A 25,963-nucleotide genomic window follows, 5' to 3' on the forward strand; every position below is an offset into this window, starting at 1 on the left:
TGGCATCCATAGGGCACTGGCTGCAGCGTCGACCACATGCACCAAGACTGGTGGGTTCAAACTCAGCCCAGGCCAACAATAACACATACACACACACACACAGCACAACTCTAAATTTGGTCTTCTTGACACCACTGAAAGTCATAAGAAAACAAATTAAACTTATTTAATTTATTAAAAACATATAGGAAACATTGCCAAATATTGAATGGTGATTAATTTTGTATGTGTTATGGATATATGTATGTTCCAATATTATAACACATTTGTCTGTCCTACTGTATAAAGCTTTGGTCTGTCCTCACCTGTAAAGCATTGGTCTGTCCAAATGTATAAGACTTTGGTCTGTCCTAATGTATATTGTTGGTAAAAATTTTAATTCATCTAAAAAAAGAAATGTTTTTTTATGTAACTGGCTGAGTCCAAAGTTTATCCTAAAAAGAAAAAGAAATATTAAGAGACACTGACAAAATTCTCTCGAATTCAAATTCCTGATGTCTTTGGAAATTGAGTACCTTTGGACTAAAAGCAGACTTTTAGAACTTTCATTGGAAAGTTAACATGTCTATGAGTATTGCTAACCTAACTTCAAACAGAACAGAAATCAGTTACATGGAACTGGGCTGTTATGACATTTTGTTCGAGATATTATTCTGTCTATGCTCTGTTTTCCAGAAGTCAAAAAAAAAAAAACAAAAACATTTTCTGTCTTTTGAGTTATTTGTAGCTTTTCAAGCAATGTATGTACTTATGAGCAGAGTTTGAAACTTTTTATTTTTTCTCTCCCCTCGATTTCTCTGGAATTTGAAAGCCATTTGTAAGTATTCTTAATTTCTGACAATACAGTTATTTGCATAAGTTCAGTAAGAATCTGTTTTGTTCTATAGGATGGGATGAAGGCACTGGTTATTTTACCAAGGCTTTGGCTGGAACAGCATTTCCAGAGGTGTCCAGACTGCATTAAGGAATTAAGGTTGACTTTATAAGCCCAATAAAAAAAAGCCCTTTGGAAAACTGGCCAGATACCCATCAGTAACATTTCCTGATCTAAGGTAAGTAACGAAGGTCACTTGCTGATGGGTCCAGGAATCGAAATGTGCTTGGGGACCTCAAGAGAAGAGGAATTTACCCAATGCATACAGGTATCTAATGGCACAGATGAAACCTGGGCTCTGAAAGGCTTTCAAGAAAGTCCAGCCTGAAATTCCTTATAAAAGGTTCCAGCAAAGCCAATTTTAAAGGAAAGAAGAGCCTAGATGGCTAATAAGTAATTATCCTTTACTGCACTTTATGGAAATAATCAGACCCAGTATACTGAAGACACAGTTTATTTTGTCAAGTAAGTTAGTTCTACTATACTTTATCTTTATAAAGAGAAAAACTGGAGAGAGAAAAATGATTCAAAGCGAAAAGAGGCTGTGGTCGACCTGTATTAAATCCCAACCTTGTCCGTACTGTCAACTCATAAAATAAGACATAACCATTTCATTAAATTGATCTGTTAAATGGGACTAAGAGACTGGCCAAAGAGTATAGAATTATATACGGTAGGATTCGGGAGCAAGATGGCAGCAGAGTAACAGCTTCCTTGCATCTGGGCACCGTGAGTCTGGGGACATAGGACTCCAGGCACCTCTGGCTGGTGGGATCTGCCTATCATCACCCCTGAGAGGATACAGGGAGTCAGCGAGAGACTTCTGGACCCCAAGAGGAGGACTAAAACAGTGGAAAACCGGCAAGTGGTCGCGTGTGTTCAATACGTCTAAACCCGCCCGCAACTGTAAGTTCAGTAGCAGCGAGACTGCAAACCAGAAAGGCCTTACCTGTGAACTGTTTTGGTGTCTTTCGACTTGGCACTCAGCTGAACTGCCTTGGGGAGAGCCTGAGCAGGAGTGTGGAGAACTTTGGCCTTTGTCTAGGGCCCCAGTCTGAGCCACTGAGCCAGACGGAGCTAATACTGTTTGGCTCTGGGTCACAGGCAGACATTATGAGCGATCTGCCCTGCCAAGCTCCGCTCTCAGGGTCGCAGAGCTGGAATTGGCTAGGAGCTGGTAACCCAGCGACCAAAAAGCCTAAGGGCGGGGTCTGAGCCGCCTTGCAGCCCTAACCCTCGGGGGCAGAGGGAGACCAGTTTTGACACACAGGGTAAGTGGATAGCCACCTCAGATGTGATTCCAGCGACAAGCACTTCCCTGAGAAAGCTTCTGCTCAGTAAGTGAACAAGTTCAAAGTGCCTTTTAAGTGGGCTGAAGAGAGATTTAGGGTGTCAACCTGCTGGGGTTTGAGAAACTAGCAGCCTCCAGTCGTATCAGAACTGTGATTAACATCTCATACCCCAGAAGACCACGTGTTGCCCAGACAATATTCAATAACATATACATACTGCTTTGTTTTGGGTTGTGGTTTTTTTGGGGTTTTTTTGGTTTCGTTGTTTTTTTTTTTGTTTATTTTGATGTTGCGGATTGTTGTTTTGTTTTTTAAGTTCAACCTTTTCCATACAGATCCTTTTTCTTTCTCAATTTTCCTAGTTTAATTATAATTTCCCATTGCTGCCTATTTCAATAATTAGAACTTCATTTTTGTCAGTGTTTCTACCGCTATTATTTGGTTTTTCCAGCCAATTTTATCCCGTAAAGTTTTCTGTTTGCTTGTTTTAGTTTGATTTATAGCATTTTTGTCTTTCCTCTCTACTTGGTGGAGGTGGGGTACTGTGTCTGATCAGGTTAGCAAAGAGCTGCTGACCTCAAGGGAACCACCCAACTGGGCACCCCCAGAAGGTGGTTTGCTTTTCAAGGTTATATCAAAGTACCCTACTGCACACCTATATTGCTCTGTCTCCCTCTTTCTGTGCCTCTCTTCTTTTTGTCAATATTCCTTTTACCCACCCCCTCTCCTTTCTCTATTTTTCCTTTTTTTTTTCTTATCACTCGGTCCTCCTTTTTTTCATCCCTTTTTTGCTCTTAAACCTTCTCACCATTCTGGTCCTGTAACCCTTAGTCCACAGGCACGAGAACTTAAAGAGCAAGAGGAAGTGAAAGGAAAATTAGGGCAAGGAAACAGATAAAAGAAATCACCCATGAGGAAGAATCAGCAGAAAACTCCAGGCAACATGAACAACCAGTCCAGAACAACCCCGCCAAGGGACCATGAGGTAGCTACTGCAGAGGATTCCACCTATACAGAAATGTTAGGAATGACAGAAAGGGAATTTAGAATACACATGTTGAAAACAATGAAAGAAATGATGGAAACAATGAAGGAAACTGCTAATAAAGTGGAAAATAACCAAAGGAAATCCAAAAACAGAATCAAATCAGAGATGAACGATATGAAGAATATAAAAAGGATATAGCAGAGCTGAAGGAAATGAGACAGTCAATCAGGGAACTTAAAGATGCAATGGAAAGTATCAGCAACAGGTTAGACCATGCAGAAGAAAGAATTTCAGAGGTAGAAGACAAAGTTTTTGAGATAACTCAGATAGTAAAAGAGGCAGAAAAGAAGAGAGAGAAAGCAGAACGTTCACTGTCAGAATTATGGGACTTTATGAAGCGTTCCAACATACAATATATAGGAATTCCAGAAGGGGAAGAAGAATGCCCCAGAGGAATGGAAGCCATACTAGAGAATATTATAAAAGAAAATTTCCCAAATATCACCAAAGATTCTGACACACTGCTTTCAGAGGGATATCGGACCCCAGGGCGCCTCAACTCTAACCGAGCTTCTCCAAGACACATTGTGATGAACCTGTCCAAAGTCAAGACAAAAGAAAACATTCTGCAAGCTGCCAGGAGTAAGCGCCAGTTGACCTACAGGGGCAAATCCATCAGAGTGACTGCAGACTTCTCTAATGAAACTTTCCAAGCAAGAAGACAATGGTCATCTACCTTTAATCTACTTAAACAGAACAATTTCCAGCACAGAATTCTGTATCCTGCTAAGCTAAGCGTCAAAATTGACGGAGAAATCAAATCATTTACGGATATACAAACATTGAGGAAATTCGCCACAACAAGACCAACTCTACAGGAAATACTTCAACCTGTTCTGCACACTGACCACCACAATGGATCAGCAGCAAAGTAAGAACTCAGAAATTAAAGGACAGAACCAAACCTCCACACTGATGCAAAAGATAAAACTAAGCAATGGACTCTCACCAAATAAGACGAATAGAATACTACCACACTTATCAATTATCTCCATAAATGTTAATGGCTTGAATTCCCCACTGAAGAGACATAGATTGGTTGACTGGATTAAAAAACACAAGCCATCCATTTGCTGTCTGCAAGAAACACACCTGGCTTCAAAAGACAAATTAAAGCTCCGAGTCAAGGGTTGGAAGACAATTTTTCAGGCAAATGGAATTCAGAAGAAAACAGGAGTTGCAATCTTATTTTCAGATACATGTGGATTTAAAGCAACTAAAGTCAAAAAAGACAAAGATGGTCACTTTATATTGGTCAAGGGAAAAATACAACAAGAAGACATTTCAATTCTAAATATCTATGCACCCAATTTAAATGCTCCCAGATTCTTGAAACAGACCTTACTCAGTCTGAGCAATATGATATCTGATAATACCATAATAACAGGGGACCTTAACACTCCTCTTACAGAGCTGGACAGATCCTCTAAACAGAAATTAAACAAGGATATAAGAGACTTAAATGAGACCCTGGAACAACTGTGCTTGATAGACGCATATAGAACACTCCATCCCAAAGATAAAGAATATACATTCTTCTCATCACCCCATGGAACATTCTCCAAAATTGATCATATCCTGGGACACAAAACAAACATCAACAGAATCAAAAGAATTGAAATTTTACCTTGTATCTTCTCAGACCATAAGGCACTAAAGGTGGAACTCAACTCTAACAAAAATGCTCAACCCCACCCAAAGGCATGGAAACTAAACAATCTTCTGTTGAATAACAGATGGGTGCAGGAAGAAATAAAACAGGAAATCATTAACTTCCTTGAGCATAACAACAATGAAGACACAAGCTACCAAAACCTGTGGGATACCGCAAAAGCAGTTTTGAGAGGAAAATTCATCGCTTTAGATGCCTACATTCGAAAAACACAAAGAGAGCACATCAACAATCTCACAAGAGATCTTACGGAATTGGAAAAAGAAGAACAATCTAAGCCTAAACTCAGTAGAAGAAAAGAAATATCCAAAATCAAATCAGAGATCAATGAAATTGAAAACAAAAGAATCATTCAGAAAATTAATGAAACAAGGAGTTGGTTTTCAGAAAAAATAAATAAAATAGATAAACCATTGGCCAGACTAATGAGGAATAGAAAAGTAAAATCTCTAGTAACCTCAATCAGAAATGATAAAGGGGAAATAACAACTGATCCCACAGAGATACAAGAGATCATCTCTGAATACTACCAGAAACTCTATGCCCAGAAATTTGACAATGTGAAAGAAATGGATCAATATTTGGAATCACACCCTCTCCCTAGACTCAGCCAGGAAGAAACAGAGCTCCTGAATAGACCAATTTCAAGCACTGAGATCAAAGAAACGATAAAAAAATCTTCCAACCAAAAAATGCCCTGGTCCAGATGGCTTCACTCCAGAATTCTATCAAACCTTCAAGGAAGAGCTTATTCCTGTACTGCAGAAATTATTCCAAAAAATTGAGGAAGAAGGAATCTTCCCCAACACATTCTATGAAGCAAACATCACCCTGATACCAAAACCAGGAAAAGACCCAAACAAAAAGGAGAATTTCAGACCAATCTCACTCATGAATATAGACGCAAAAATTCTCAACAAAATCCTAGCCAATAGATTACAGCTTATCATCAAAAAAGTCATTCATCATGATCAAGTAGGCTTCATCCCAGGGATGCAAGGCTGGTTTAACATACGCAAGTCTATAAACGTTATCCACCATATTAACAGAGGCAAAAATAAAGATCACATGATCCTCTCAATAGATGCAGAAAAAGCATTTGATAAAATCCAGCATCCTTTTCTAATTAGAACACTGAAGAGTATAGGCATAGGTGGCACATTTCTAAAACTGATTGAAGCTATCTATGACAAACCCACAGCCAATATTTTACTGAATGGAGTAAAACTGAAAGCTTTTCCTCTTAGAACTGGAACCAGACAAGGTTGTCCTCTGTCACCTTTACTATTCAATGTAGTGCTGGAAGTTCTAGCCAATACAATTAGGCAAAACAAGGAAATAAAGGGAATCCAAATGGGAGCAGAGGAGGTCAAGCTCTCCCTCTTTGCTGATGACATGATCTTATACTTAGAGAACCCCAAAGACTCAACCACAAGACTCCTAGAAGTCATGAAAAAATACAGTAATGTTTCAGGATATAAAATCAATGTCCACAAGTCAGTAGCCTTTGTGTACACCAATAACAGTCAAGATGAGAAGCTAATTAAGGACACAAGTCCCTTCACCATAGTCTCAAAGAAAATGAAATACCTAGGAATATACCTAACGAAGGAGGTGAAGGACCTCTATAAAGAAAACTATGAAATCCTCAGAAAGGAAATAGCAGAGGATATTAACAAATGGAAAAACATACCATGCTCATGGATGGGAAGAATCAACATTGTTAAAATGTCTATACTTCCCAAAGCAATCTACCTATTCAATGCCATTCCTATCAAAATACCAACATCGTACTTTCAAGATTTGGAAAAAATGATTCTGCGTTTTGTATGGAACCGGAAAAAAACCCGTATAGCTAAGGCAGTTCTCTGTAACAAAAATAAAGCTGGGGGCATCAGCATACCAGATTTTAGTCTGTACTACAAAGCCATAGTGCTCAAGACAGCATGGTACTGGCACAAAAACAGAGACATAGACACTTGGAATCCAATTGAAAACCAAGAAATGAAACTAACATTTTACAACCACCTAATCTTTGATAAACCAAACAAGAACATACCTTGGGGGAAAGACTCCCTATTCAATAAATGGTGTTGGGAGAACTGGATGTCTACATGTAAAAGACTGAAACTAGACCCACATCTTTCCCCACTCACAAAAATTGATTCAAGATGGATAAAGGACTTAATGAAACAATAAAAATCCTCCAAGAAAGCATAGGAAAAACACTGGAAGATATTGGCCTGCGGAAAGACTTCATGAAGAAGACTGCCATGGCAATTGTAACAACAACAAAAATAAACAAATGGGACTTCATTAAACTGAAAAGCTTCTGTACAGCTAAGGAGACAATAACCAAAGCAAAGAGACAACCTACACAGTGGGAAAGGATATTTGCATATTTTCAATCAGACAAAAGCTTGATAACTAGAATCTATAGAGAACTCAAATTAATCCACATGAAAAAAGCCAACAATCCCTTATATCAATGGGCAAGAGACATGAATAGAACTTTCTCTAAAGACGACAGACGAATGGTTAAGAAACACATGAGAAAATGTTCATCATCTCTATATATTAGACAAATGCAAATCAAAACAACCCTGAGATATCATCTAACCCCAGTGAGAATGGCCCACATCACAAAATCTCAAAACTGCAGATGCTGGCGTGGATGTGGAGAGAAGGGAACACTTTTACACTGCTGGTGGGACTGCAAACTAGTACAACCTTTCTGGAAGGAAGTATGGAGAAACCTCAAAGCACTCAACCTAGACCTCCCATTCGATCCTGCAATCCCATTACTGGGCATCTACCCAGAAGGAAAAAAATCCTTTTATCATAAGGACACTTGTACTAGACTGTTTATTGCAGCTCAATTTACCGTTGCCAAAATGTGGAAACAGCCTAAATGCCCACCAACCCAGGAATGGATTAACAAGCTGTGGTATATGTATACCATGGAATACTATTCAGCCATTAAAAAAAATGGAGACTTTACATCCTTCGTATTAACCTGGATGGAAGTGGAAGACATTATTCTTAGTAAAGCATCACAAAAATGGAGAAGCATGAATCCTATGTACTCAATCTTGACATGAGGACAATTAATGACAATTAAGGTTGGGGGGGGAGCAGAAAGAGGGATGGAGGGAGGAGGGTGGGGCCTTAGTGTGTGTCACATTTTATGGGGGCAAGACATGATTGCAAGAGGGACTTTACCTAACAATTGCAATCAGTGTAACTGGCTTATTGTACCCTCAATGAATCCCCAACAATAAAAAAAAAAAAAATGGAGACTTTACATCCTTCATATTAACCTGGGTGGACGTGGAAGACATTATTCTTAGTAAAGCATCACAAGAACGGAGAAGCATGAATCCTATGTACTCAATTTTGATATGAGGACAATTAATGACAATTATGGTTATGGTGGGGGAACAGAAAGAGGGAAGGAGGGAGGTGGGTGGGGCCTTGGTGTGTGTCACACTTTATGGGGGCAAGACATGATTGCAAGAGGGACTTTACCTAACAATTGCAATCAGTGTAACCTGGCTTATTGTACCCTCAATGAATCCCCAACAATAAAAAAAAAAAAAAAGAATTATATACGGTAGTTATATTTGCTCTGAAGCCTTAAGACTCAACAAAAGTCACCTGTTGACTACACTGGAAAATTTTGTGCAGTATTAAATGTTATCTACTATGTCTATATAGATACCTTAGGAAAAATTAAAACCTAAAATGAGAATTTCCCAGTAAATGATGTAACTGACCTGCATTCTATTGTGCCTAATCCGTATACTCTGCTGCCAGCAGAAGCCAAGTGACCCACTTGCCTGGACTTAAAAGATACCTTTTTCAGTATAAGGTAAAAGCCAGAGGCTATTTGCTTCCCAGTGGGTGAGACCAGATACAGAAACTGAAATCAAGTGCACACGGACCAGGTTGCCACAGGTGTTCAAAACACCCATGCTTTTTGGAGATGCACTGGCTCATGACCTCCAAAAATTCCTGGCTAAGGAATTAGAATGTGTGCTGCTCCAATATGTCAATGACCTCCTTTTAGAGCACCCTACCCAGGAGGGATATGTCTGAGGCATGGATTGTCTTTTATGACATCTTAGAGGTATGTGGCTATAAAGTGTTCAAATGAAAGACCCAGATTTGCCAACGGCAAGTACACTATCTAGGATTTACTATCCAGCAGGGTTAAAGGTATCTAGGTATGGAACAGAGGCAGGTCATTAATCGCCTCCCCACCCCCACAAGACAAAAGCAGGTTTGGAATTCTTAGGCATGGTTGGCTTTTGTCATCTTTGGATCCCCAACTTTGCCGTCTTGGCTAAGCCCTTGTATAAGGCAACTAAAAGAGAGGAAGGAGAGCCCTTAGAATGGGAAGGAGAACAGGAACATGCGTTCTCCCAGCTAAAGATGCAGCTGATAAACACACCTATGTTGGGGCTACCAGACTTGGCCAAGCCCTTCACTCTGTATATCTCAGAGATAGGAAAGATGTCTGTAGGTGTGTTAAACCAGGTGGCTGAGTCATGGCCAAGGCCTGTAGCTTACCTCTCTAAGTAGTTAGATGGAGTGGCAAAAGGATGGCCACCATGCTTATGGGCTCTAGCTGCTACTGCTCTCCTTGTGCAAGAAGCTGATAAGCTGACTCTAGGGCAGGATCTCAGAGTGAAAGTACCCGACTCTGTGGTCATTTTAATGAACACAAAGGAACATTTTTGACTCTCTAATGCAAGAACACCCTGAACCCAGCCACGCTCCTTCCAGTCGGTGGAAGAGAAACTGAGCACGACTGTATGGAAGTTATAGATAATGTGTATTCTAGCAGACTTGACCTGTGTGACCAGCCTTGGACAGTTGCAAATTGGGACTTGTATGTAGACTGAAGCAATTACATGACAGCACAAGGTGAGTGGTGGGCTGGATATGCAGTAGTTACCTTAACAGAGACTATAGAGGCTAAGCCCCTATCCCAAGGAACACTGGCTCAGAAGGCTGAGTTAATTGCCTTGACTCAAGCCTTAGAACTAAGTCAAGGGAAAAATACGAATGCTTTTCTAACTCTCCAAGTACACAGGGCATTGTACAAGGAGAAGGGACTATTAAATTCTAGGGGAAAAGACATTAAGTATCAGCAGGAGATACTTCAGTTGCTAGAGGCAGTATGGAAACCCTGGAAGTTGGCAGTGATACACTGTTGTGGACATCAAGGAGATGCTTCCACTATCACTAACAGGAACACTAGGGTCAGTACTGAGGCAAAAAGAGCTGCATCCAAACCGTACCAGGCATCATGAGTGGCTCTCCTCATCCCGTCGGTTCTGGAGCTCTCATCTATCAACCACCAGGAAGAGGAACAGTTGGCAGTGGAGAGGAGCCAGGAAATGGAGGGAAAATGGATAAAGATGCCAGATGGACAAGTAGCAGTCCCCAGCTTCTAGGAGCCACCATGGTGACAGGAGTATTTGATGAAGTTGCTGGGCCAATACCTCTACATCTCCCACCTGGCAGCCCTGGCCAAAACTGTCAGTCTATGGTGTGTAACCTGGAGCCAGTTCAACACGCACCAAGGACTGATAGTACCACCAGGAATCCAGTCGTATGGAGCAACGCCCCTGAGGACTTCCAGGTAGACTTTACTGAAATACCCAGGTTTTAAGGGAACAAGTACTTGCTGGTGATGGTCTATCAGTCTTGGAATAGATAAAAGCCTTCCCCACCAGGATAAAAAAGGACTCCTGAAGTAGCAAAAGTATTGTTCAAAGAAATCGTCCCATGGTTTAAGTTGCCACAATGGGCTAGCCTTCATGCCAGAACTAGTGCAAATAATAAGCTAAAGCTTTGAATAACTTATAAGCCGCAAAGCTTAGACAGGGTAAAGTGCATGAACAGGACCATAAAAACAGAAATTGGTAAACTCTGCCAGGAAGAAAAGCTGAATTGCCACTGGTATTATTCAAAGAGGCCTCTGTCAATCCTCTGCAATCTAGCAGGAACTCCTAAAAAACTGGGAAAGACTAAACTGAATAGATAAAAAACTCTAGAAAAAGTAGCAAGGAAAATCTCCACTAGGGTAATTAACCGTGTTCTTTTTAGTCTTTTGTGTCTGTACATCCTTTCTCTCTGGATTAAGGGGACCAAGACTAGGTCCAGAATCAGAACCTGATCTCCCTGAAACCAAGGTAGAAAGGACTTTACACCATCATCCTGACCACATGCACAGCAGCGAAGGTGAAAGAAATCCTCACCTGGAGTCATCACAGCTGGTTGAATAAGGCTTCACTGCCCCTTGGAAAGTAAAGGTAACTTTTAAGATGGTCAACATGCCCTACTCCAGCCACATACTAGGAGCTGGCTGGTCAATGCATAGCTGAAGTCTGAGGAATCACCCGAGGGACTTACCTTAATTGGACTTTAGACTTTGGGAAAAGGTGGGGAAAAAATGTCACAGGAAAAAGTAAAAACTCATATGTATATTAGCCCACCACCATGGTACTATTAAGGCCTGAGTAGAGAACCCAAGAAGAGTCACAGTCCGTAAAACCTCAGTGCTAAAAAGTAATTAATTTTGGCACCTACAGAAACAAGCTGATATTGAGACCCCAAATGAAAATATATTGGAGTCTCAAAAGGAGGGAATGAGAGAGGATACCCAAGAAGGTTGAGGTCAAGGAGAACAGGTCTTCTCAAGGAGACCACAAGGATACACCTGCAGGATCCTCTCTATGGTGACTCAGCTCTTGGGAATTTGTAAACTTAACTTCCTGGAACTTGAAAATTTCCAAGTTCTGTGAAATCCTGAAGTTCTGTAGGGGCTGGAATAGCATGTCCTGCTTGATTCAAACTGGCCAATGACAAGGGTACCTGTGGAGTGGAACTTTTTGATTGCCGATTAAAAGGGAAAGACCAAGCCAGTTGGGGGGGCCGGCCATTTGGAATTCTTCTATGCTGTAAGCTCCTGGTGAATAAAGCCCTTCCTCTTATAAACGTGGTGTTTGGGGTGCTCTTTCTCTGCCTTGGGCCTCGTCTTCCTGCAACATATCCACCCAGTCTCAAATACAGTTCTGGGACAGATAGGTCTGTGAAATAAGGCCTGAAAACCACTGAGGGATGCCCTGTCAATAAATTCAATTTTCATTTCTTGGTGCTGGTTTCCTATTTACTCCTTGTACAAGAGCCACCTGCAGTCTCCCTTGTCTACAAAGCATTCTGACTTTAATTGAGATGGAATTAATATTTCCTTCTACAATAGGGCCATAGAATTTATAATGAAAACTTCGCTCCGAACATTTCTAGTGCCCTATATTTTATAGATACCACAAAGAGACACTCCCCACCCTTTATTACTTGATTAGAAAGAGGGTATGTTTCTTAATACATATTTCCAAGAATTCATCAAATAGAAGACTCAATAATATTTGTTGAATATGGAAGTAAAAAGTAGATTAATCAATGGACAAAGGAAAAGGCTTTCACATGTTTTAGGATAAAGAAATAAGGCCTGTGTGGATAACAATCTCTAGGTGATCCATATGAAAATTCTGCAGTCCTTACATATAATCACAATTGGTGTCTGATTGCCAATACAGCTATAGAAAAAGGTCAATACAGCTATGGCCCCTTTGAGTTTTTAAGTTCTGTGGAAATTTAAGCCTGTTATTCAAAAAAGAAAAGAATATTCTGGGATGATACTTAATTTTAACCACTCTTACCATTTTAAGACAATTCTTATTCCTTAAGAATATTCCATTTAATAAAACTGGTAAGACAGGAATGTCTGCAGCATCCTGCTCATAATGCACTCAGAGTTAATGTTTAATAACAGTGCCTGGAGTGAGATAATGCTATTAGCGCATGGTGCCTTCCAAATGCTTACGTGAATTGTAAGCAGGATAGTCCAGGGACGATGATGCTTTGTGTCTTGACTATCTAGGTAGGGTTTAACTTACCATCACTGCCACCTCTGCTTCTTATTTTGAATTTTGTCCAAGACTACTGAGAGAACATTGCACTACCCCAGCAGTACAAAACAGCAGGATCCCTGAACAAAATTACATCAGCCTCCAAAGAAATCAGGATAAACTCCTTTAAAATAAAAAATGCCATCAACTGCATTTATACTTTGCTAATAGTTAAGATAAAAAATTTTAGACTGGGCAGCGCCTGTGACTCAGTCGGTAAGGCGCCGGCCCCATATACCGAGGGTGGAGGGTTCAAACCCAGTCCCGGCCAAACTGCAACCAAAAAATAGCTGGGCATTGTGGCGGGCGCCTGTAGTCCCAGCTACTTGGGAGGCTGAGGCAAGAGAATTGCTTAAGCCCAGGAGTTGGAGGTTGCTGTGAGCTGTGTGAGGCCATGGCACTCTACCGAGGGCCATAAAGTGAGACTCTGTCTCTACAAAAAAAAAAAAAATTTAGACTAAGAAATGACTTGGGGCGGCGCCTGTGGCTCAGTGAGCAGGGTGCCGGCCCATATACTGAGGGTGGCGGGTTCAAACCCAGCGCCGGCCAAACTGCAACAAAAAAATAGCTGGGCATTGTGGCGGGCGCCTTTAGTCCCAGCTACTTGGGAGGCTGAGGCAGGAGAATCGCCTAAGCCCAGGAGTTGGAGGTTGCTGTGAGCTGTGTGACACCACGGCACTCTACTGTGGGCAATGGAGTGAAACTCTGTCTCTACAAAAAAAAAAAAAAAAGAAATGACTTGAACTTACTTAGGAAGCAAGGAAAATTCTGTATCAGACATTTTAATTAAGTATTTTAAAGGATACCTATCATGAACTGAATATTTTTGCCACCCCACACCCAAATTCCCTTGTTAAAATCCTAACCCTCAATGTGATAATATTAGGAGGCAGAGGATTTGGGAGGTGATTAGGTAATAAGTGTGGGCCTTCATGAATGACATCAGTGTCTTTTTCAAAGAGAACCCAAAGAGCTCTCTCACCCCTTCTGTCATCTGCAGATATTATCTTTTTAATCGCTGTTTATGAACCAGGAAATAGCCCCCTCCAGACACTGAATCTTCCAATGCCTTGATCTTAGAATTCCCAGCCTCCAGAATTGTGAGAAATAAATGTTTGTTGTTTAAGACACCCACCTTATAGTATTTTTGTTATAGTAGCCTGAAGGAACTAAGACAACTCCCCAAACCTCAAAAGCCACTTTAAGGCATCTTTTTTGTGCTACCTCCATTCCTAGAATAACTGGAGCTCTGATTTAAAGAGCTGATGACTGATAGATAAGATCTTCCTTTTGCCCAAGTGAAGAGAGCTTTCTTTGAGAGAGGATACCCAAGAAAGGTGAGGTCTAGGAGAACAGGTCTTCTCAAGGAGACCACAAGGATACACCTGCAGGGTCCTCTCCATGGTGACTCAGCTCTTAGGAATTTGTCAACTTAACTTCTTGGAACTTGGAAATTCCACTTCTGTGAAATCCTCTAGTTCTATAGGGAGTAAAATAGCATCTCTGCTTGATTCAAACTGGCCAATGACAAGGGTACCTACGGGTTGGAACTTTTTGACTGTCGATAAAAAGGGAAAGACCAAGCCAGTCGGGGATTGTGGCCATTTGTAATTCTGTGCTGTAGGCTCCCGGTTGGTGAATAAAGCCCTTCCTCTTATAAACTGGGTGCTCTTTCTCTCTATTGGGCCTTGTCTTTCCTGCAACATCTTGACTAGCTCAAATGGTCTTAATTCAACAACAACAACAAATTAAGACAAAAGGAGTTCTCTCTCTCTCTTTCTCATTCTTTCTTTCATTCTTTCCAGGGCATTAACTGGAAATCTATTCTTTTCCCCTCAGACACTGTGCTAGTTCCAGGAGTTCCAATCTGTGCAGACAACCAGATAAGTATAGCAGAAGTGAGAATGTAGAGATGCCAAAAGGCACCTAGGGATGGTAATACAGAATTAGTGAAAGCTGAAGTTTGGAAAACAGAAGGGAACACTTTCTAACTCATTCTATGAAGCCAGCACTACCCTAACACCAAAATCAGACAAAGATATTACAAGAAAAGAAAACAAAAGATCAATTTCTTATGAGTATATATACAAAAATCCTCAACTGGATATTAGGAAATCCAACATACAAAGAGAATTATATAATATGACCAAGTGGAGATGATCCAATATATGTAGGCTGGTTCAACATTTGAATATAAATAAATATGATCTACTACATCAATAAATTAAAGAAGAAAAAAGTCATATAATCTTTTCTCAGTAGAGAAAGATTTTACTCGATACAGAAAAAGTAAAAACAAAAAATTCACTGGGTGTGGTGGTGCATGCCTGTTCTCTTAGCTACTTGGGCGGCTGAGGCAGGAGGATCATTTGTGCCCAGAAGTTCAAGGCTGTAGTGAGCTGATTATACCACTGCACTCCAGTCTAGGCAACAGAATGAGATTCCCTTTCTTAAAAAAAGTGGGGGGGAGGGAAGATCTGAATAGAGACCTCACCAAGGAAGATACACAGACTGTAGATAAACATACGAAAAGATGCTCAACATCATAACCTAACAGAGAATTGATCAAAAAGGATAACATCATACACCAATTAGAATGACTGAAAGTTAGCATCACTAACTGCTAGTGATGATGTGGAGCAAAAGGAATTCTCATTCATTGCTAGTGGGAATACAAGATGATACAGCCAATATGACAGTTTCTAACAAAAATAAATATAATCTTATCATATGTTCTGGGTTGAACTGGGTACCTCGTCTCCACAAGACATATTAAAATTCTAAACTCCTCTACTTCAGGATATAACCTTATTTGGAAATAAGTTCATTGAAGACAAAATTACAGTAGAACCTCCATAGTTGACCATCTCCCTACATTGACCACCTCCTTAAGTTGAAATTGACCTTATTTTCATAGACTAGACATGCACCACATATGTATCAGTACAGTAGGCCTAGCTCCATATATTGACCAGTTTGTTACAGTTCCTTGGGTGATCAACTTACAGAGGTTCTACTGTATTTATGCAATTTTACTGCATAAACAAATGGATGTTTGTAGTATATAAGTACTGTAGTTAAGAGTAGGTCATACTAATGTAGAATGAGCCCTTCATCCAATCTGACAAGTGTCCTTATAAGTGAAGAAATACAGACAAAACTTGTCATGTGAAAATGGACATGAAGTGATGCATCTGTAAGCCAATGAATGCTGAGGATACCTGGCCTTTACCAAAAACCAGGAAAGACACATGGAATAGATTATCCTCAGACGCCTCAGAAGAAACTAACTAACCAGGAAAGACACATGGAATAGATTATCCTCAGATGCCTCAGAAGAAACTAACTCTGCTGACATCTATTTCAGACTTGAAGCCTCCAGTTGTGAGAGAAAATATTTTGATTATTTTATGCCCTCAATTGGGGTACTTTCTTACAGTAGTACCAGGAAACTAACACACCATACAATTCAGCAATTGCATTCCTAGATATTTACCCAACTTATTTAAAAACCTATGCCCACACAAAAACTTGATGAGAATGTGTACATCAGCCTTACTGTGAAAAATTAGAGCAATCAAAGATGTTCCTTCATCTTAGAGATTTGAAAAACAGATTATGGTACATCCATATAATGGAGTATTATTCAGCGATAAAAAGAAAAAGCTATCAAGCTACAAAAAGACATGGATGAATTGTAAATGCATATTACTAAGTGAATAAAACCAGTTACAGTGGTTGCAGAGGTTTGGGCTGGAAGAAACTGAATTAGTGAAGCACAGGGGATTGTGTGAGGCAGTTAAACTATTCTGTAATATCATAGAGAACACCAAGCATTAAGCATTTGTGAAAATCGATAGAATTTTATGGTACAAAGAGTAAATCTCAATTCAAATATTTATAAAATAATTTAGAAGATCAGGCAATCCCAGGAGAGAACATAGACTGTGATAAACAAATTTAAGTGTATTGTAAATGTATTACAAATATGTGAAAAACCCTCACTGAAGGAACATTGCTATTCTGTAGTGTAATGGTGAATAAAAAACATTAACCACCTATATCCTAGCACTGAGGCAGAAGGATCCCCTGAACTCAGGAGTTTGAGACCAGCCTGAGCAAGAATCAGACTCCATCTTTACTAAAAATTACAAAAAAAAAAAAAATTAGCCAGGTGTTATAGAGGGAACCTGTAGTCCTGGCTACTTGGGAGGCTAAGGCAGGAGGATCTCTTGAACCCAGGAGTTTGAGGTTGCTGTGAGCTAGGGTGAGGCCATGGCACTCTAGCCTGGGAAACAGAGTGAGACTCTGTCTCAAAGAAATAAATAAAAACACAAACAAAACAAAATAAAACAAAAAACTCCAAAGTAACAAAAACATTAAGCATTTGAAAAATCCATAGAACTCTACAGTACAAAGAGTAAACTTGAATGCCAATAATTTAGAAGGTCAGGCTATCCCAAGACAGAATATGTAGAATATGCAGAATATGTAAGAGAATGTAAATGTATTATAAATGTGTTACAAATGTCTGAAATACCATCATAGAAGGAAGTGGAGAAACAATGTGCTGACCTGAGTATTGTGGAAATGAATGGAATGGAACCTATAAGAATAAAGTGAAAAGGAACTATATATAGCACTGAATTCTAGTTAATAAAGTTCTTCCCACAGGGTTACGAATTAGCAATTCTGAAGCTACCATACATCTATATTGAAACTGAACAATTAAATAAATGGATGGCAGATGGGGGAGCTAGGATTCTTACTGTTAGAGTGAGAGGTTTCAGATAAGCAATGGGAAGGAAAATTGAATAATTTAAAAGGTAATGGATTAGAGTTGGAGACATTAGTATAAACTAATTTTTAGCTTAAGTATAGTTACAGATATTTATAAATGAATGTATATATACAAATTAGTGTATATACATTTTTTTCCTTCGTCTTCAGCTGTTAGGACCTAGAAAGAATGACAACCTAGTAGAAATGAACACACCTAGCACCCAACATCCTCATGCCAGTATCATTTTTTAATAAAATGAATCAAAGTCTCTTGGAGAAATGGCTTTCTAGATTAGTGCAAGAAATACACAAGATGAACCTGAAGGCCAGGCAGATGGCTCATGCCTGTAATCCTAGCACTCTAGGAGGTCCAGGAGGGAGGACTGCTTGAGCTCAGGAGTTCAAGACCAGACTGAGCAAAGTGAGACTCATCTCTACTAAAAATAGAATAGCCAGGTGTGGTGGCAGGTGCCTGTAGTCCAAGCTACTCAAGAGACTGAGACAAGAGGATTGCTAGAGCCCAAGAGTTTGAGGTTACTGTGAGGTATGATGTCATGCTCTACCCCACCCCTACCCCCCAAAAAAAAGAAAAAGAAAGAAAGATGAACCTGGAGTATCTTGTAGTGACAGAAAGTAAGAAAATGCTTACAAAACAAAAACAAATTCTATAATGCTTACAAAACAAAACAAAAACAAATCTACAATGACTGGAGTGTGTCAAAGGGACACAGAAGTCAAATGAAAGAGTTCCCCAATGGTCAAAGTGGAACAATTCGAGCAAAAAGATAAAGAAAGTTGAGTTGACTTACAATTTAAAGTACAAAATAACTATCCATTTATCCATATTGACATAAATATATGATTAAGAAAATTAATAGATGAATGAATTCCAAACAATTTATGTATTTATTCCTCCTTTAAGGAATCAAAACATAACTTCCCATTCCTTAAGTTTGGGCTGCATATAGTTACTTTCTTCCAAAAAATTCAGTATGGAAAGGGAAGAAAAACAAAGATCAATTTTATAGTGAAGAACTGTGACCAACACTACCTCAAGACAGGTGGTCAGCGTTAACAGTGATAAGTCATAGCATGCACCTTTAATATGATGTGATGACAATGGCAATTTACCTCCATGGACTTCCTCCAAAAAGCATATTACCCAAGTTTGATCATCAAGAAAACATCAGATAAATCCTAATTAAGAAACATTCTAAACATTGTGATGACAATGGCAATTTAATTAATTAAGAAACATTTATTAATTTATATAATTTATTTAATTAAGAAACATTCTAAACATTGTGATGACAATGGCAATTTACCTCCATGGACTTTCTCCAAAAAGCATATTACCCAAGTCTGATCATCAAGAAAATATCAGATAAATCCTAATTAAGAAACATTCTACAACATACCTAACCACTAATTCTCAAAACTGTAAAGGAATTCAAAAACAAGGAAAGTCTGAGAAATTGTCATAACCAAGAGAAGTTTAAAGAGACATTACTACTAAATATAAAGTGGAATCCTAGAACCAAAAAAAAAAAAGGTATTAGAGAAAAATTGAGAAAACCTGAATAAACCATGGTCTTCAGTTAATAATAATTTATGACTCATTAATCAGGACAAATGTACCATACAATCTAAGACATTAATAATATAGGAAACTAGATGAAATGTTCACAAGAACAATCTATAGTATCTGTAATAATTCTGGAAAGCTCAAATTGCTCCAAAATTAAAAATTTGTTTTTTAAGAAAGAAAAGAACATTTAAAAAAAAATAAAGCTGGCCTTAGAAATAAGAAAGGAAGCAGGCAGGTTATACTGAAAGGAGTCCCTCCAACACATAATGGCGATCATCTTTAACATTATAGTCTCATTCCTTTCAGCATTGTGTCTTCCAAATCCTTCTGTCATCAATAGTCCTGTTTCAAAAATAGAAAGTTTGGTACCTGGGGTCTCTGTACCTAAAAGTAATTAATAGACTTGGGAGCTAAATTACTTCAGGTCAATATTAGGTCCTAGTATGTTCTAGGTACATGTTCTTGGGCAATTTAATAAACCTCTCTGTGCCTCAGCTTTCCCATCTGTAAGATGAGCATAAGAATAATAAATATGACCTCATAGGGTTGGTCTGAAGATTAAATAAATACATGTAAAACATTAGAACAGAACCTGACAAGTGAGAGTTGTTACCCAGTTAGTCAGTTCATTCATTTATTCATTCATTCATCAAACATGGACTGACAACAAAGAAGTGTTATGAATTAGAAACAGTAAGCATTCAAAAGAGAGAATGCTACCTTCCACTAGGACACGGTAAAAGAAAACTAGGAAATTTAGAACAAAATGAAATAAAAATTGTAATCTTAGCTCACTTTGCCAATAAGGGTAAGTTTATACAAATAAAAAGAAAACTAGGGCGGCACCTGTGGCTCATATGCTGGCCCCATATGCCGGAGGTGGTGGGTTCAAACCCAGCCCTGGCCAACAACTGCAAAAAAAAAAAAAAAGTCACAATTGGCTCGGCGCCTGTGGCTCAAGGTGCTAAGGCGCCAGTCACATACACCTGAGCTGGCAGGTTCGAATCCAGCTGGGGCCCACCAAACAACAATGATGGCTGCAACCAAAAAAGAAATAAAAAATAGATGGGCGTTGTGGCGAGTGCCTGTGGTCCCAACTACTTGGGAGGCGGAGGCAGAAGAATCACTTGAGCCCAGGAGTTGGAGGTTATTGTGAGCTGTGATGCCACAGCACTCTATCCTGGGCGACCACTTGAGGCTCTGTCTCAAAAAAAAAAGAAAACAAAACAAAACAAAAATTCTTCGTATCTAGTTTAATTTCTTAGTCCTTAAACCTATAAAGTCGGTGTTGGCAGTCTATATATATCATCACCTCAATTTTTAGGTATTCTTTGCAGAAATAACTTTCCAAGGGGTTCTTCAGTGTTTCTACACACCTGAAGATTTCTACCTACATAGAAACCACAAAGATTTTTCAAAACTGACTTTAGCTTACAGAAAATACTTTTATCAGCATTGAACAGGCCCTATCGCCTCCTCTCTCCAAACTCCTCTTCTAGACAAGCACCAAGACCCAAAGAAAAGATTCCATAATAATTACTATAACACCTCAGTTCCAAATATTTGCCTACTAATATGTTAACAAAATATGTTACCCATCAAGTAAGCCAAGCCAAGAGATCATCTCAGCCCTGACAAATGGTTACCTTTGCTTTTGAAAGGAAAGTAATCTTTTATTTGGTATAAAGGACCCCACCATTTTTTTTTATTGTTAAATCATAGCTATGTACATTAGTGCAATCAAGGGGTACAAGGTGCTGGTTTCATATACAATCTGAAATATTCTCATCAAACTGTTCAACGTAGCCTTCATGGCATTTTCTTAGTTATTGTATGTAGACATTTGTATTCTGCCTTTAGTAAGTTTTGCCTGTACCCATTCTAAGATGCACTGCAGGTGTGGCCCCACGCATTACCCTCCCTCCACCCTAACCTCCCACCATTTTTTTTTTTTCCAAGTAAAAGGGAGAAAACTAAAAAAGCATTATATGGATGTGGGGGTGGATGGGGCACTGCAGGGCTAAGGTAGAAGAATAATGAAAAGTGTTAAATGGGAGGAAAGTAGGAATTTTCTGACTTATGACTAACATATTCTAGAGAAAAGACAGAATCCATGTACCGACAGAATTTTATACATTATGACAAATTAGGCTATTCATGTAAAGTCAGAGTATTGATCTCACTTTCTTAAGTAAAAACTAACGTTATAAAAATTCTCTAAATATAAATTTTTTGAAAAAATAATAGTTCTTAAATACTTGATGACAAAGGTAAGAAGTATCTGTTTTTTGTTAATATGAAACTATTTTTCATGTTTAAAATGTATTTTTACGGGGTGGCGCCTGTGGCTCATTGGGTAGGGTGCTGGCCCCATCTACTGAGGGTGGTGGGTTCAAACCTGGCCCCGGCCAAATTGCAACAGGCAAAAAAAAAAAAAGCCGGTGTTGTGGCAGGTGCCTGTAGTCCCAGCTACTTGGGAGGCTGAAGCAAGAGAATTGCATAAGCCCAAGAGTTAGAGGTTGCTGTGAGCTGTGACGCTATGGCACTCTACCAAGGGCGACAAAGTGAGATTCTTGTCTCAAAAAATAAAATAAAATAAAATGTATTTTTACGAATAAACATTTTTGATAACAAGAACAATATTTCAAAAATGCTGTGTTTTTTTTTTTTTTTTGTAGAGACAGAGTCTCATTTTACCGCCCTCGGTAGACTGCCATGACTTCACACGGCTCACAGCAACCTCAAACTCTTGGGCTCAAGCAATTCTCTTGCCTCAGCCTCCCAAGCAGCTAGGACTACAGGCGCCTGCCACAACGCCTGGCTATTTTTTGATTGCAGTTTGGCCGAGGCCGGGTTTGAACCTGCTACCCTCGGTATATAGGGCCGGTGCCCCACTCACTGAGCCACAGGCACCACCTCAAAAATACTTTTTAAAAAACAATATAAAATATGGCTCAGTGCCTGTAGCTCAGGCGGCTAAGGCACCAGCCACAGACCCAAAGCTGGCAGGTTCAAATCTAGCCCGGGCCTGCCAAACAACAATGACAACTATAACCAAAAAACAGCCAGGTGTTGTGGTGGGCACCTGTAGTCCCAGCTACTTGGGAGGCTGAGGCAAGAGAATTGCTTAAACCCAAGAATTGGAGGTTGCTGTGAGCTGTGACACCATAGCACTCTACCAGGGCAACAGCTTGAGACTCTGTCTCAAAATAAATAAATAAATAAATATATAAAACTTAATAATGTAATATCCTGACTATGCACAATAGTCTGAATTCCATTTTTTATGGAATACAAGTTCACAAATGTTTCTGTATATTAACTACACAGCCGTTGAAACAATACTTGTGTTAAACTGAAAGCAAGAAGAAAAGAATTAAAACTGTTGAAGCTAGGTTTGCAAAGTCCAATTCATTAAAAATTGCAGCTTTGTTGGTTATCTGAAGTATAGCTCTATATTTAAATATAGAATAATCACACAATTAAACAAAATTAAGCAGAACTTGAATCAACATTGCAATTTTAAGTTAATGACTATCTTATATATAATAGATGGGTTATGTAGTTCTACAAATATTGAATAATTAGAAAAATGGCAGAAAATAATAAAAAAAGGAGAGTAATATTAGTGAAGAAAGATATTTGTTTCTAAAGCTAGGGAGAAAAGATCACAGGAGACAGGTAAATTATACAATGGGTATAATTTAACAAGTGGGTATTCAAGCGTTTTTTAAAAAGTAGGGTCAATACTTAGGAGAGTAAAATTGCTCTCCTAAGTCTTTTAGGTATTTGATGAGTCAAATAGCCATCACATTAAAATATATCTTTTAATTTAAAAATCAAAAAGTGGTGACCTTCAAATTATAAATTATGCTTCGTTCTCTGACTTCACTACTATTTTGTGATAAGAGGAAAAGAAGAACAGTATTAGGAAATAGAATGAAGGTCAAACCAGAGTTCATATAATTTACATCTACACAAGTTTATTTTACTTCAGCACTTTCAATTTACTAACTTTCATCCACACTAATTCTGTAAGATTCCACAAAAATAGCACTTCATCTCTACTACAAAACAGAACATGAGTGGTTGTGAGCTGTAATCTTAGACCTGTATGTCATTCTATTTATTTCTGTTGCCTGCTTTTTACACATCTATTTATTGATGTGTAAAGCTGAGCACTATTCTTTTAATTGATGTATTAAAAAGGTTTAATATCTTAAACCTTGTCAAGTGAAATAGGTATAAAAGATTGAGTTTCCTGTTTCTTTCTTTTTTTTATTTTTTTGAGACAGAGTCTCACTATGTTGCCCTCAGTAGATGCCATGAAGTCACAGCTCACAGCAACCTCAAACTCTTGGGCTTAAGAGATTCTCTTGCCTTAGCCTCCCAAGTAGCTGGGACTAAAGGCGCCCGCGACACATGCCTGGCTATTTTTTTGTTGCAGTTGTCATTGTTTAGCAGGCCCGGTCTGGCTTTGAACCCGCCAGCCTTGGTGTATGTGGCTGACACACTAACCACTAAGCGAGTCACCTAACCCAAAAGAATGAGTTTTGAAAATGCTGATGAACCAGATGCAGAGGCTCACACCTGTAATCCTAGCACTCTGGAAGGCCCAAATGGGTGGGCCCGAGCTCAGGAGTTGTACACCAGTCTCAGCAAGAGCAAGACTCTGTCTCTAAAAATAAACAGGCATGTGGTAGGTGCCCTGCCTGTAATCCCAGCTACTTGGGAGGATGAGACAAGAAGATCACTTGAACCCAAGAGTTTGAGGTTGCTGTGAGCTATGACGCTGAGGCACTCTACTGAGGGTGACAAAATTAGACTCTGTCTTAAAAACAAAAAAAAAAAATTGATAGTGAAAGACAGAAGTCATCATAATGAACACAAAAGTAGGAGATTTTTTTTAAGTATTAAGGAAATATTAAATCTTTAAATTTTTTAAAATAAAAAATAAGAATGGTTTTGAAATGAGACGATTAAATTATTCAACGCATGATAAGTGCTATATAATTGTAATTAATGAGAGATTGGAATAATGAAGAGACATTTGGTGCTAAGGGTTCATTGTGGACTTTGCATACTTGTTAATTGAGAAGATAGACGTTTGTTGGATAACGTAAGAGTTTTGAAGGGTTAAGGTGCTGATCAAATATTTATCTCAATCGATAGATGAGTCCATAGATTTAAAGTCCATTTAAATTGAGTCTACAACATCAGAATGAGGACAAAGGTACAAATGGTGTATTGTATGTCTGCTAAGACTTTCCCCAAGACTGACTTATGGAGGTCATAAAAGATGGTGTTACCTTTTATTTTTTCTGTAGACATAAAATTGGTCTGTTTTGGAAAAAAATTTTATACACATACATATATATCACATATATATTCTACACATAGATATGTAAAAGGAAATTATACTTCGTTTTGAAGAATAAATTCATATTTTCATCTGGTGAAAACATATTCAGGGACTAAAATCATAAGCCTCTTTTGGTCCTTTTGGACTCACAAATTAATTAATTTATGAAGATCCTTGTAGAACCCAACCTGTTCTAAAGGATAAATCAGCATTGTTTTCTAAATGTCTATATCTTGTTTTTCCAATGATATTGCTAAAGTTCTTCACAGGCAATGACTATGTTTCTAATTGTAACATCTAGCCTAAATAAACGCCTGTTGAATGAACAGTCCAAACTAAAAACTTAGGTAATGACAAAACAGCAGGAACTGAGAAACCCTACATCAACATTTTTGAATAGCATTCATGTAATACACTATTGATTTTTTTTTTTTTTTTTTTAAAGAAGAGACTGTGGACATAAACCACTGGTGGGAGTCTGAATGTAGATAATCAATTGGGAGATTTTTAAAAATGATTTCACTTTTGCTAAAAATTTAGTTTCTATTTCCTTCATTTCTAATACATTTTGAAAGTATGTATTTTCCAGTATGCTCTGCATACTTAAAGCATCATGAAAAACAGGAACACTTTCTCAAACTGCTACTTTTTAGTAAAACTTTATTGATCTATTACTACTGATATGTTTCCCTGAGAATGTATATAAAGAGTATCATAGTTCATGTAACAAAAGCTTCCATTTCAATAAGAAAACATGATTATATAAGAACATGTCACTTAATGTATTAAATTGTTTAGTGATAATAAAATGCCATTTTCCCACTATATTTCATACACCTAGAAAACAATGATATCCTTTAGAGCAAAATCTTAAAAGTTTAGCTTTAAAGTAGGTAGTACTATGACAGGTAAAAAAAGAGTTCAGCTTTTTGGGGGACTATATTTCAAAGAGCACCCCTGGATACTAGGCAACAATATAATATTTTGGATCACTAATGTTAATATTAACATATGTTCCAGAGATATGTCTTGCAAATACACATAGAGACACATACTTATCCTCATTCTCTTTCCCTCTCTCAACATCCGCTCACCCCCCTCCATATATAAAAATACACTCATAAGGAAAGACAGAGAATACATGGAAAATAAGAGATACTAAAAATGTAATTTTATAAAAGACATAAAACCCATGAAAACACTTACTTCATCAGCCACCATACACCTGGAAAAAATAAAAACAAAACCAAATTAATTTCTTAATTATCAAAGTCAACCATTTGAAAAGTTCAGATTAAGTAGATTGCCACAAAATAGTTTATAAATGCTAAAGCACTAAGCCAGAGAGAGGTATTTATAAGTG

At 38.5% G+C, this 25,963-nt stretch overlaps 1 protein-coding gene across 3 annotated transcripts in view; it reads right to left on the reverse strand.

Moving 5' to 3' along the window:
- Positions 1 to 25,963, reverse strand: part of ZRANB3 (zinc finger RANBP2-type containing 3) — a 368,725-nt gene that overhangs the window by 204,750 nt on the left and 138,012 nt on the right. For all 3 annotated transcript variants that reach the window (XM_053596787.1, XM_053596786.1, XM_053596788.1), the window contains exon 3: positions 25,807 to 25,825. In XM_053596787.1, the coding sequence (XP_053452762.1) occupies positions 25,807 to 25,825 (19 nt within the window). The remainder of the gene's footprint in view (positions 1 to 25,806; positions 25,826 to 25,963) is intronic.

This window comes from Nycticebus coucang, chromosome 7 (genome assembly GCF_027406575.1).
Source record: "Nycticebus coucang isolate mNycCou1 chromosome 7, mNycCou1.pri, whole genome shotgun sequence".
NCBI classification, from domain to species: domain Eukaryota; kingdom Metazoa; phylum Chordata; class Mammalia; order Primates; family Lorisidae; genus Nycticebus; species Nycticebus coucang.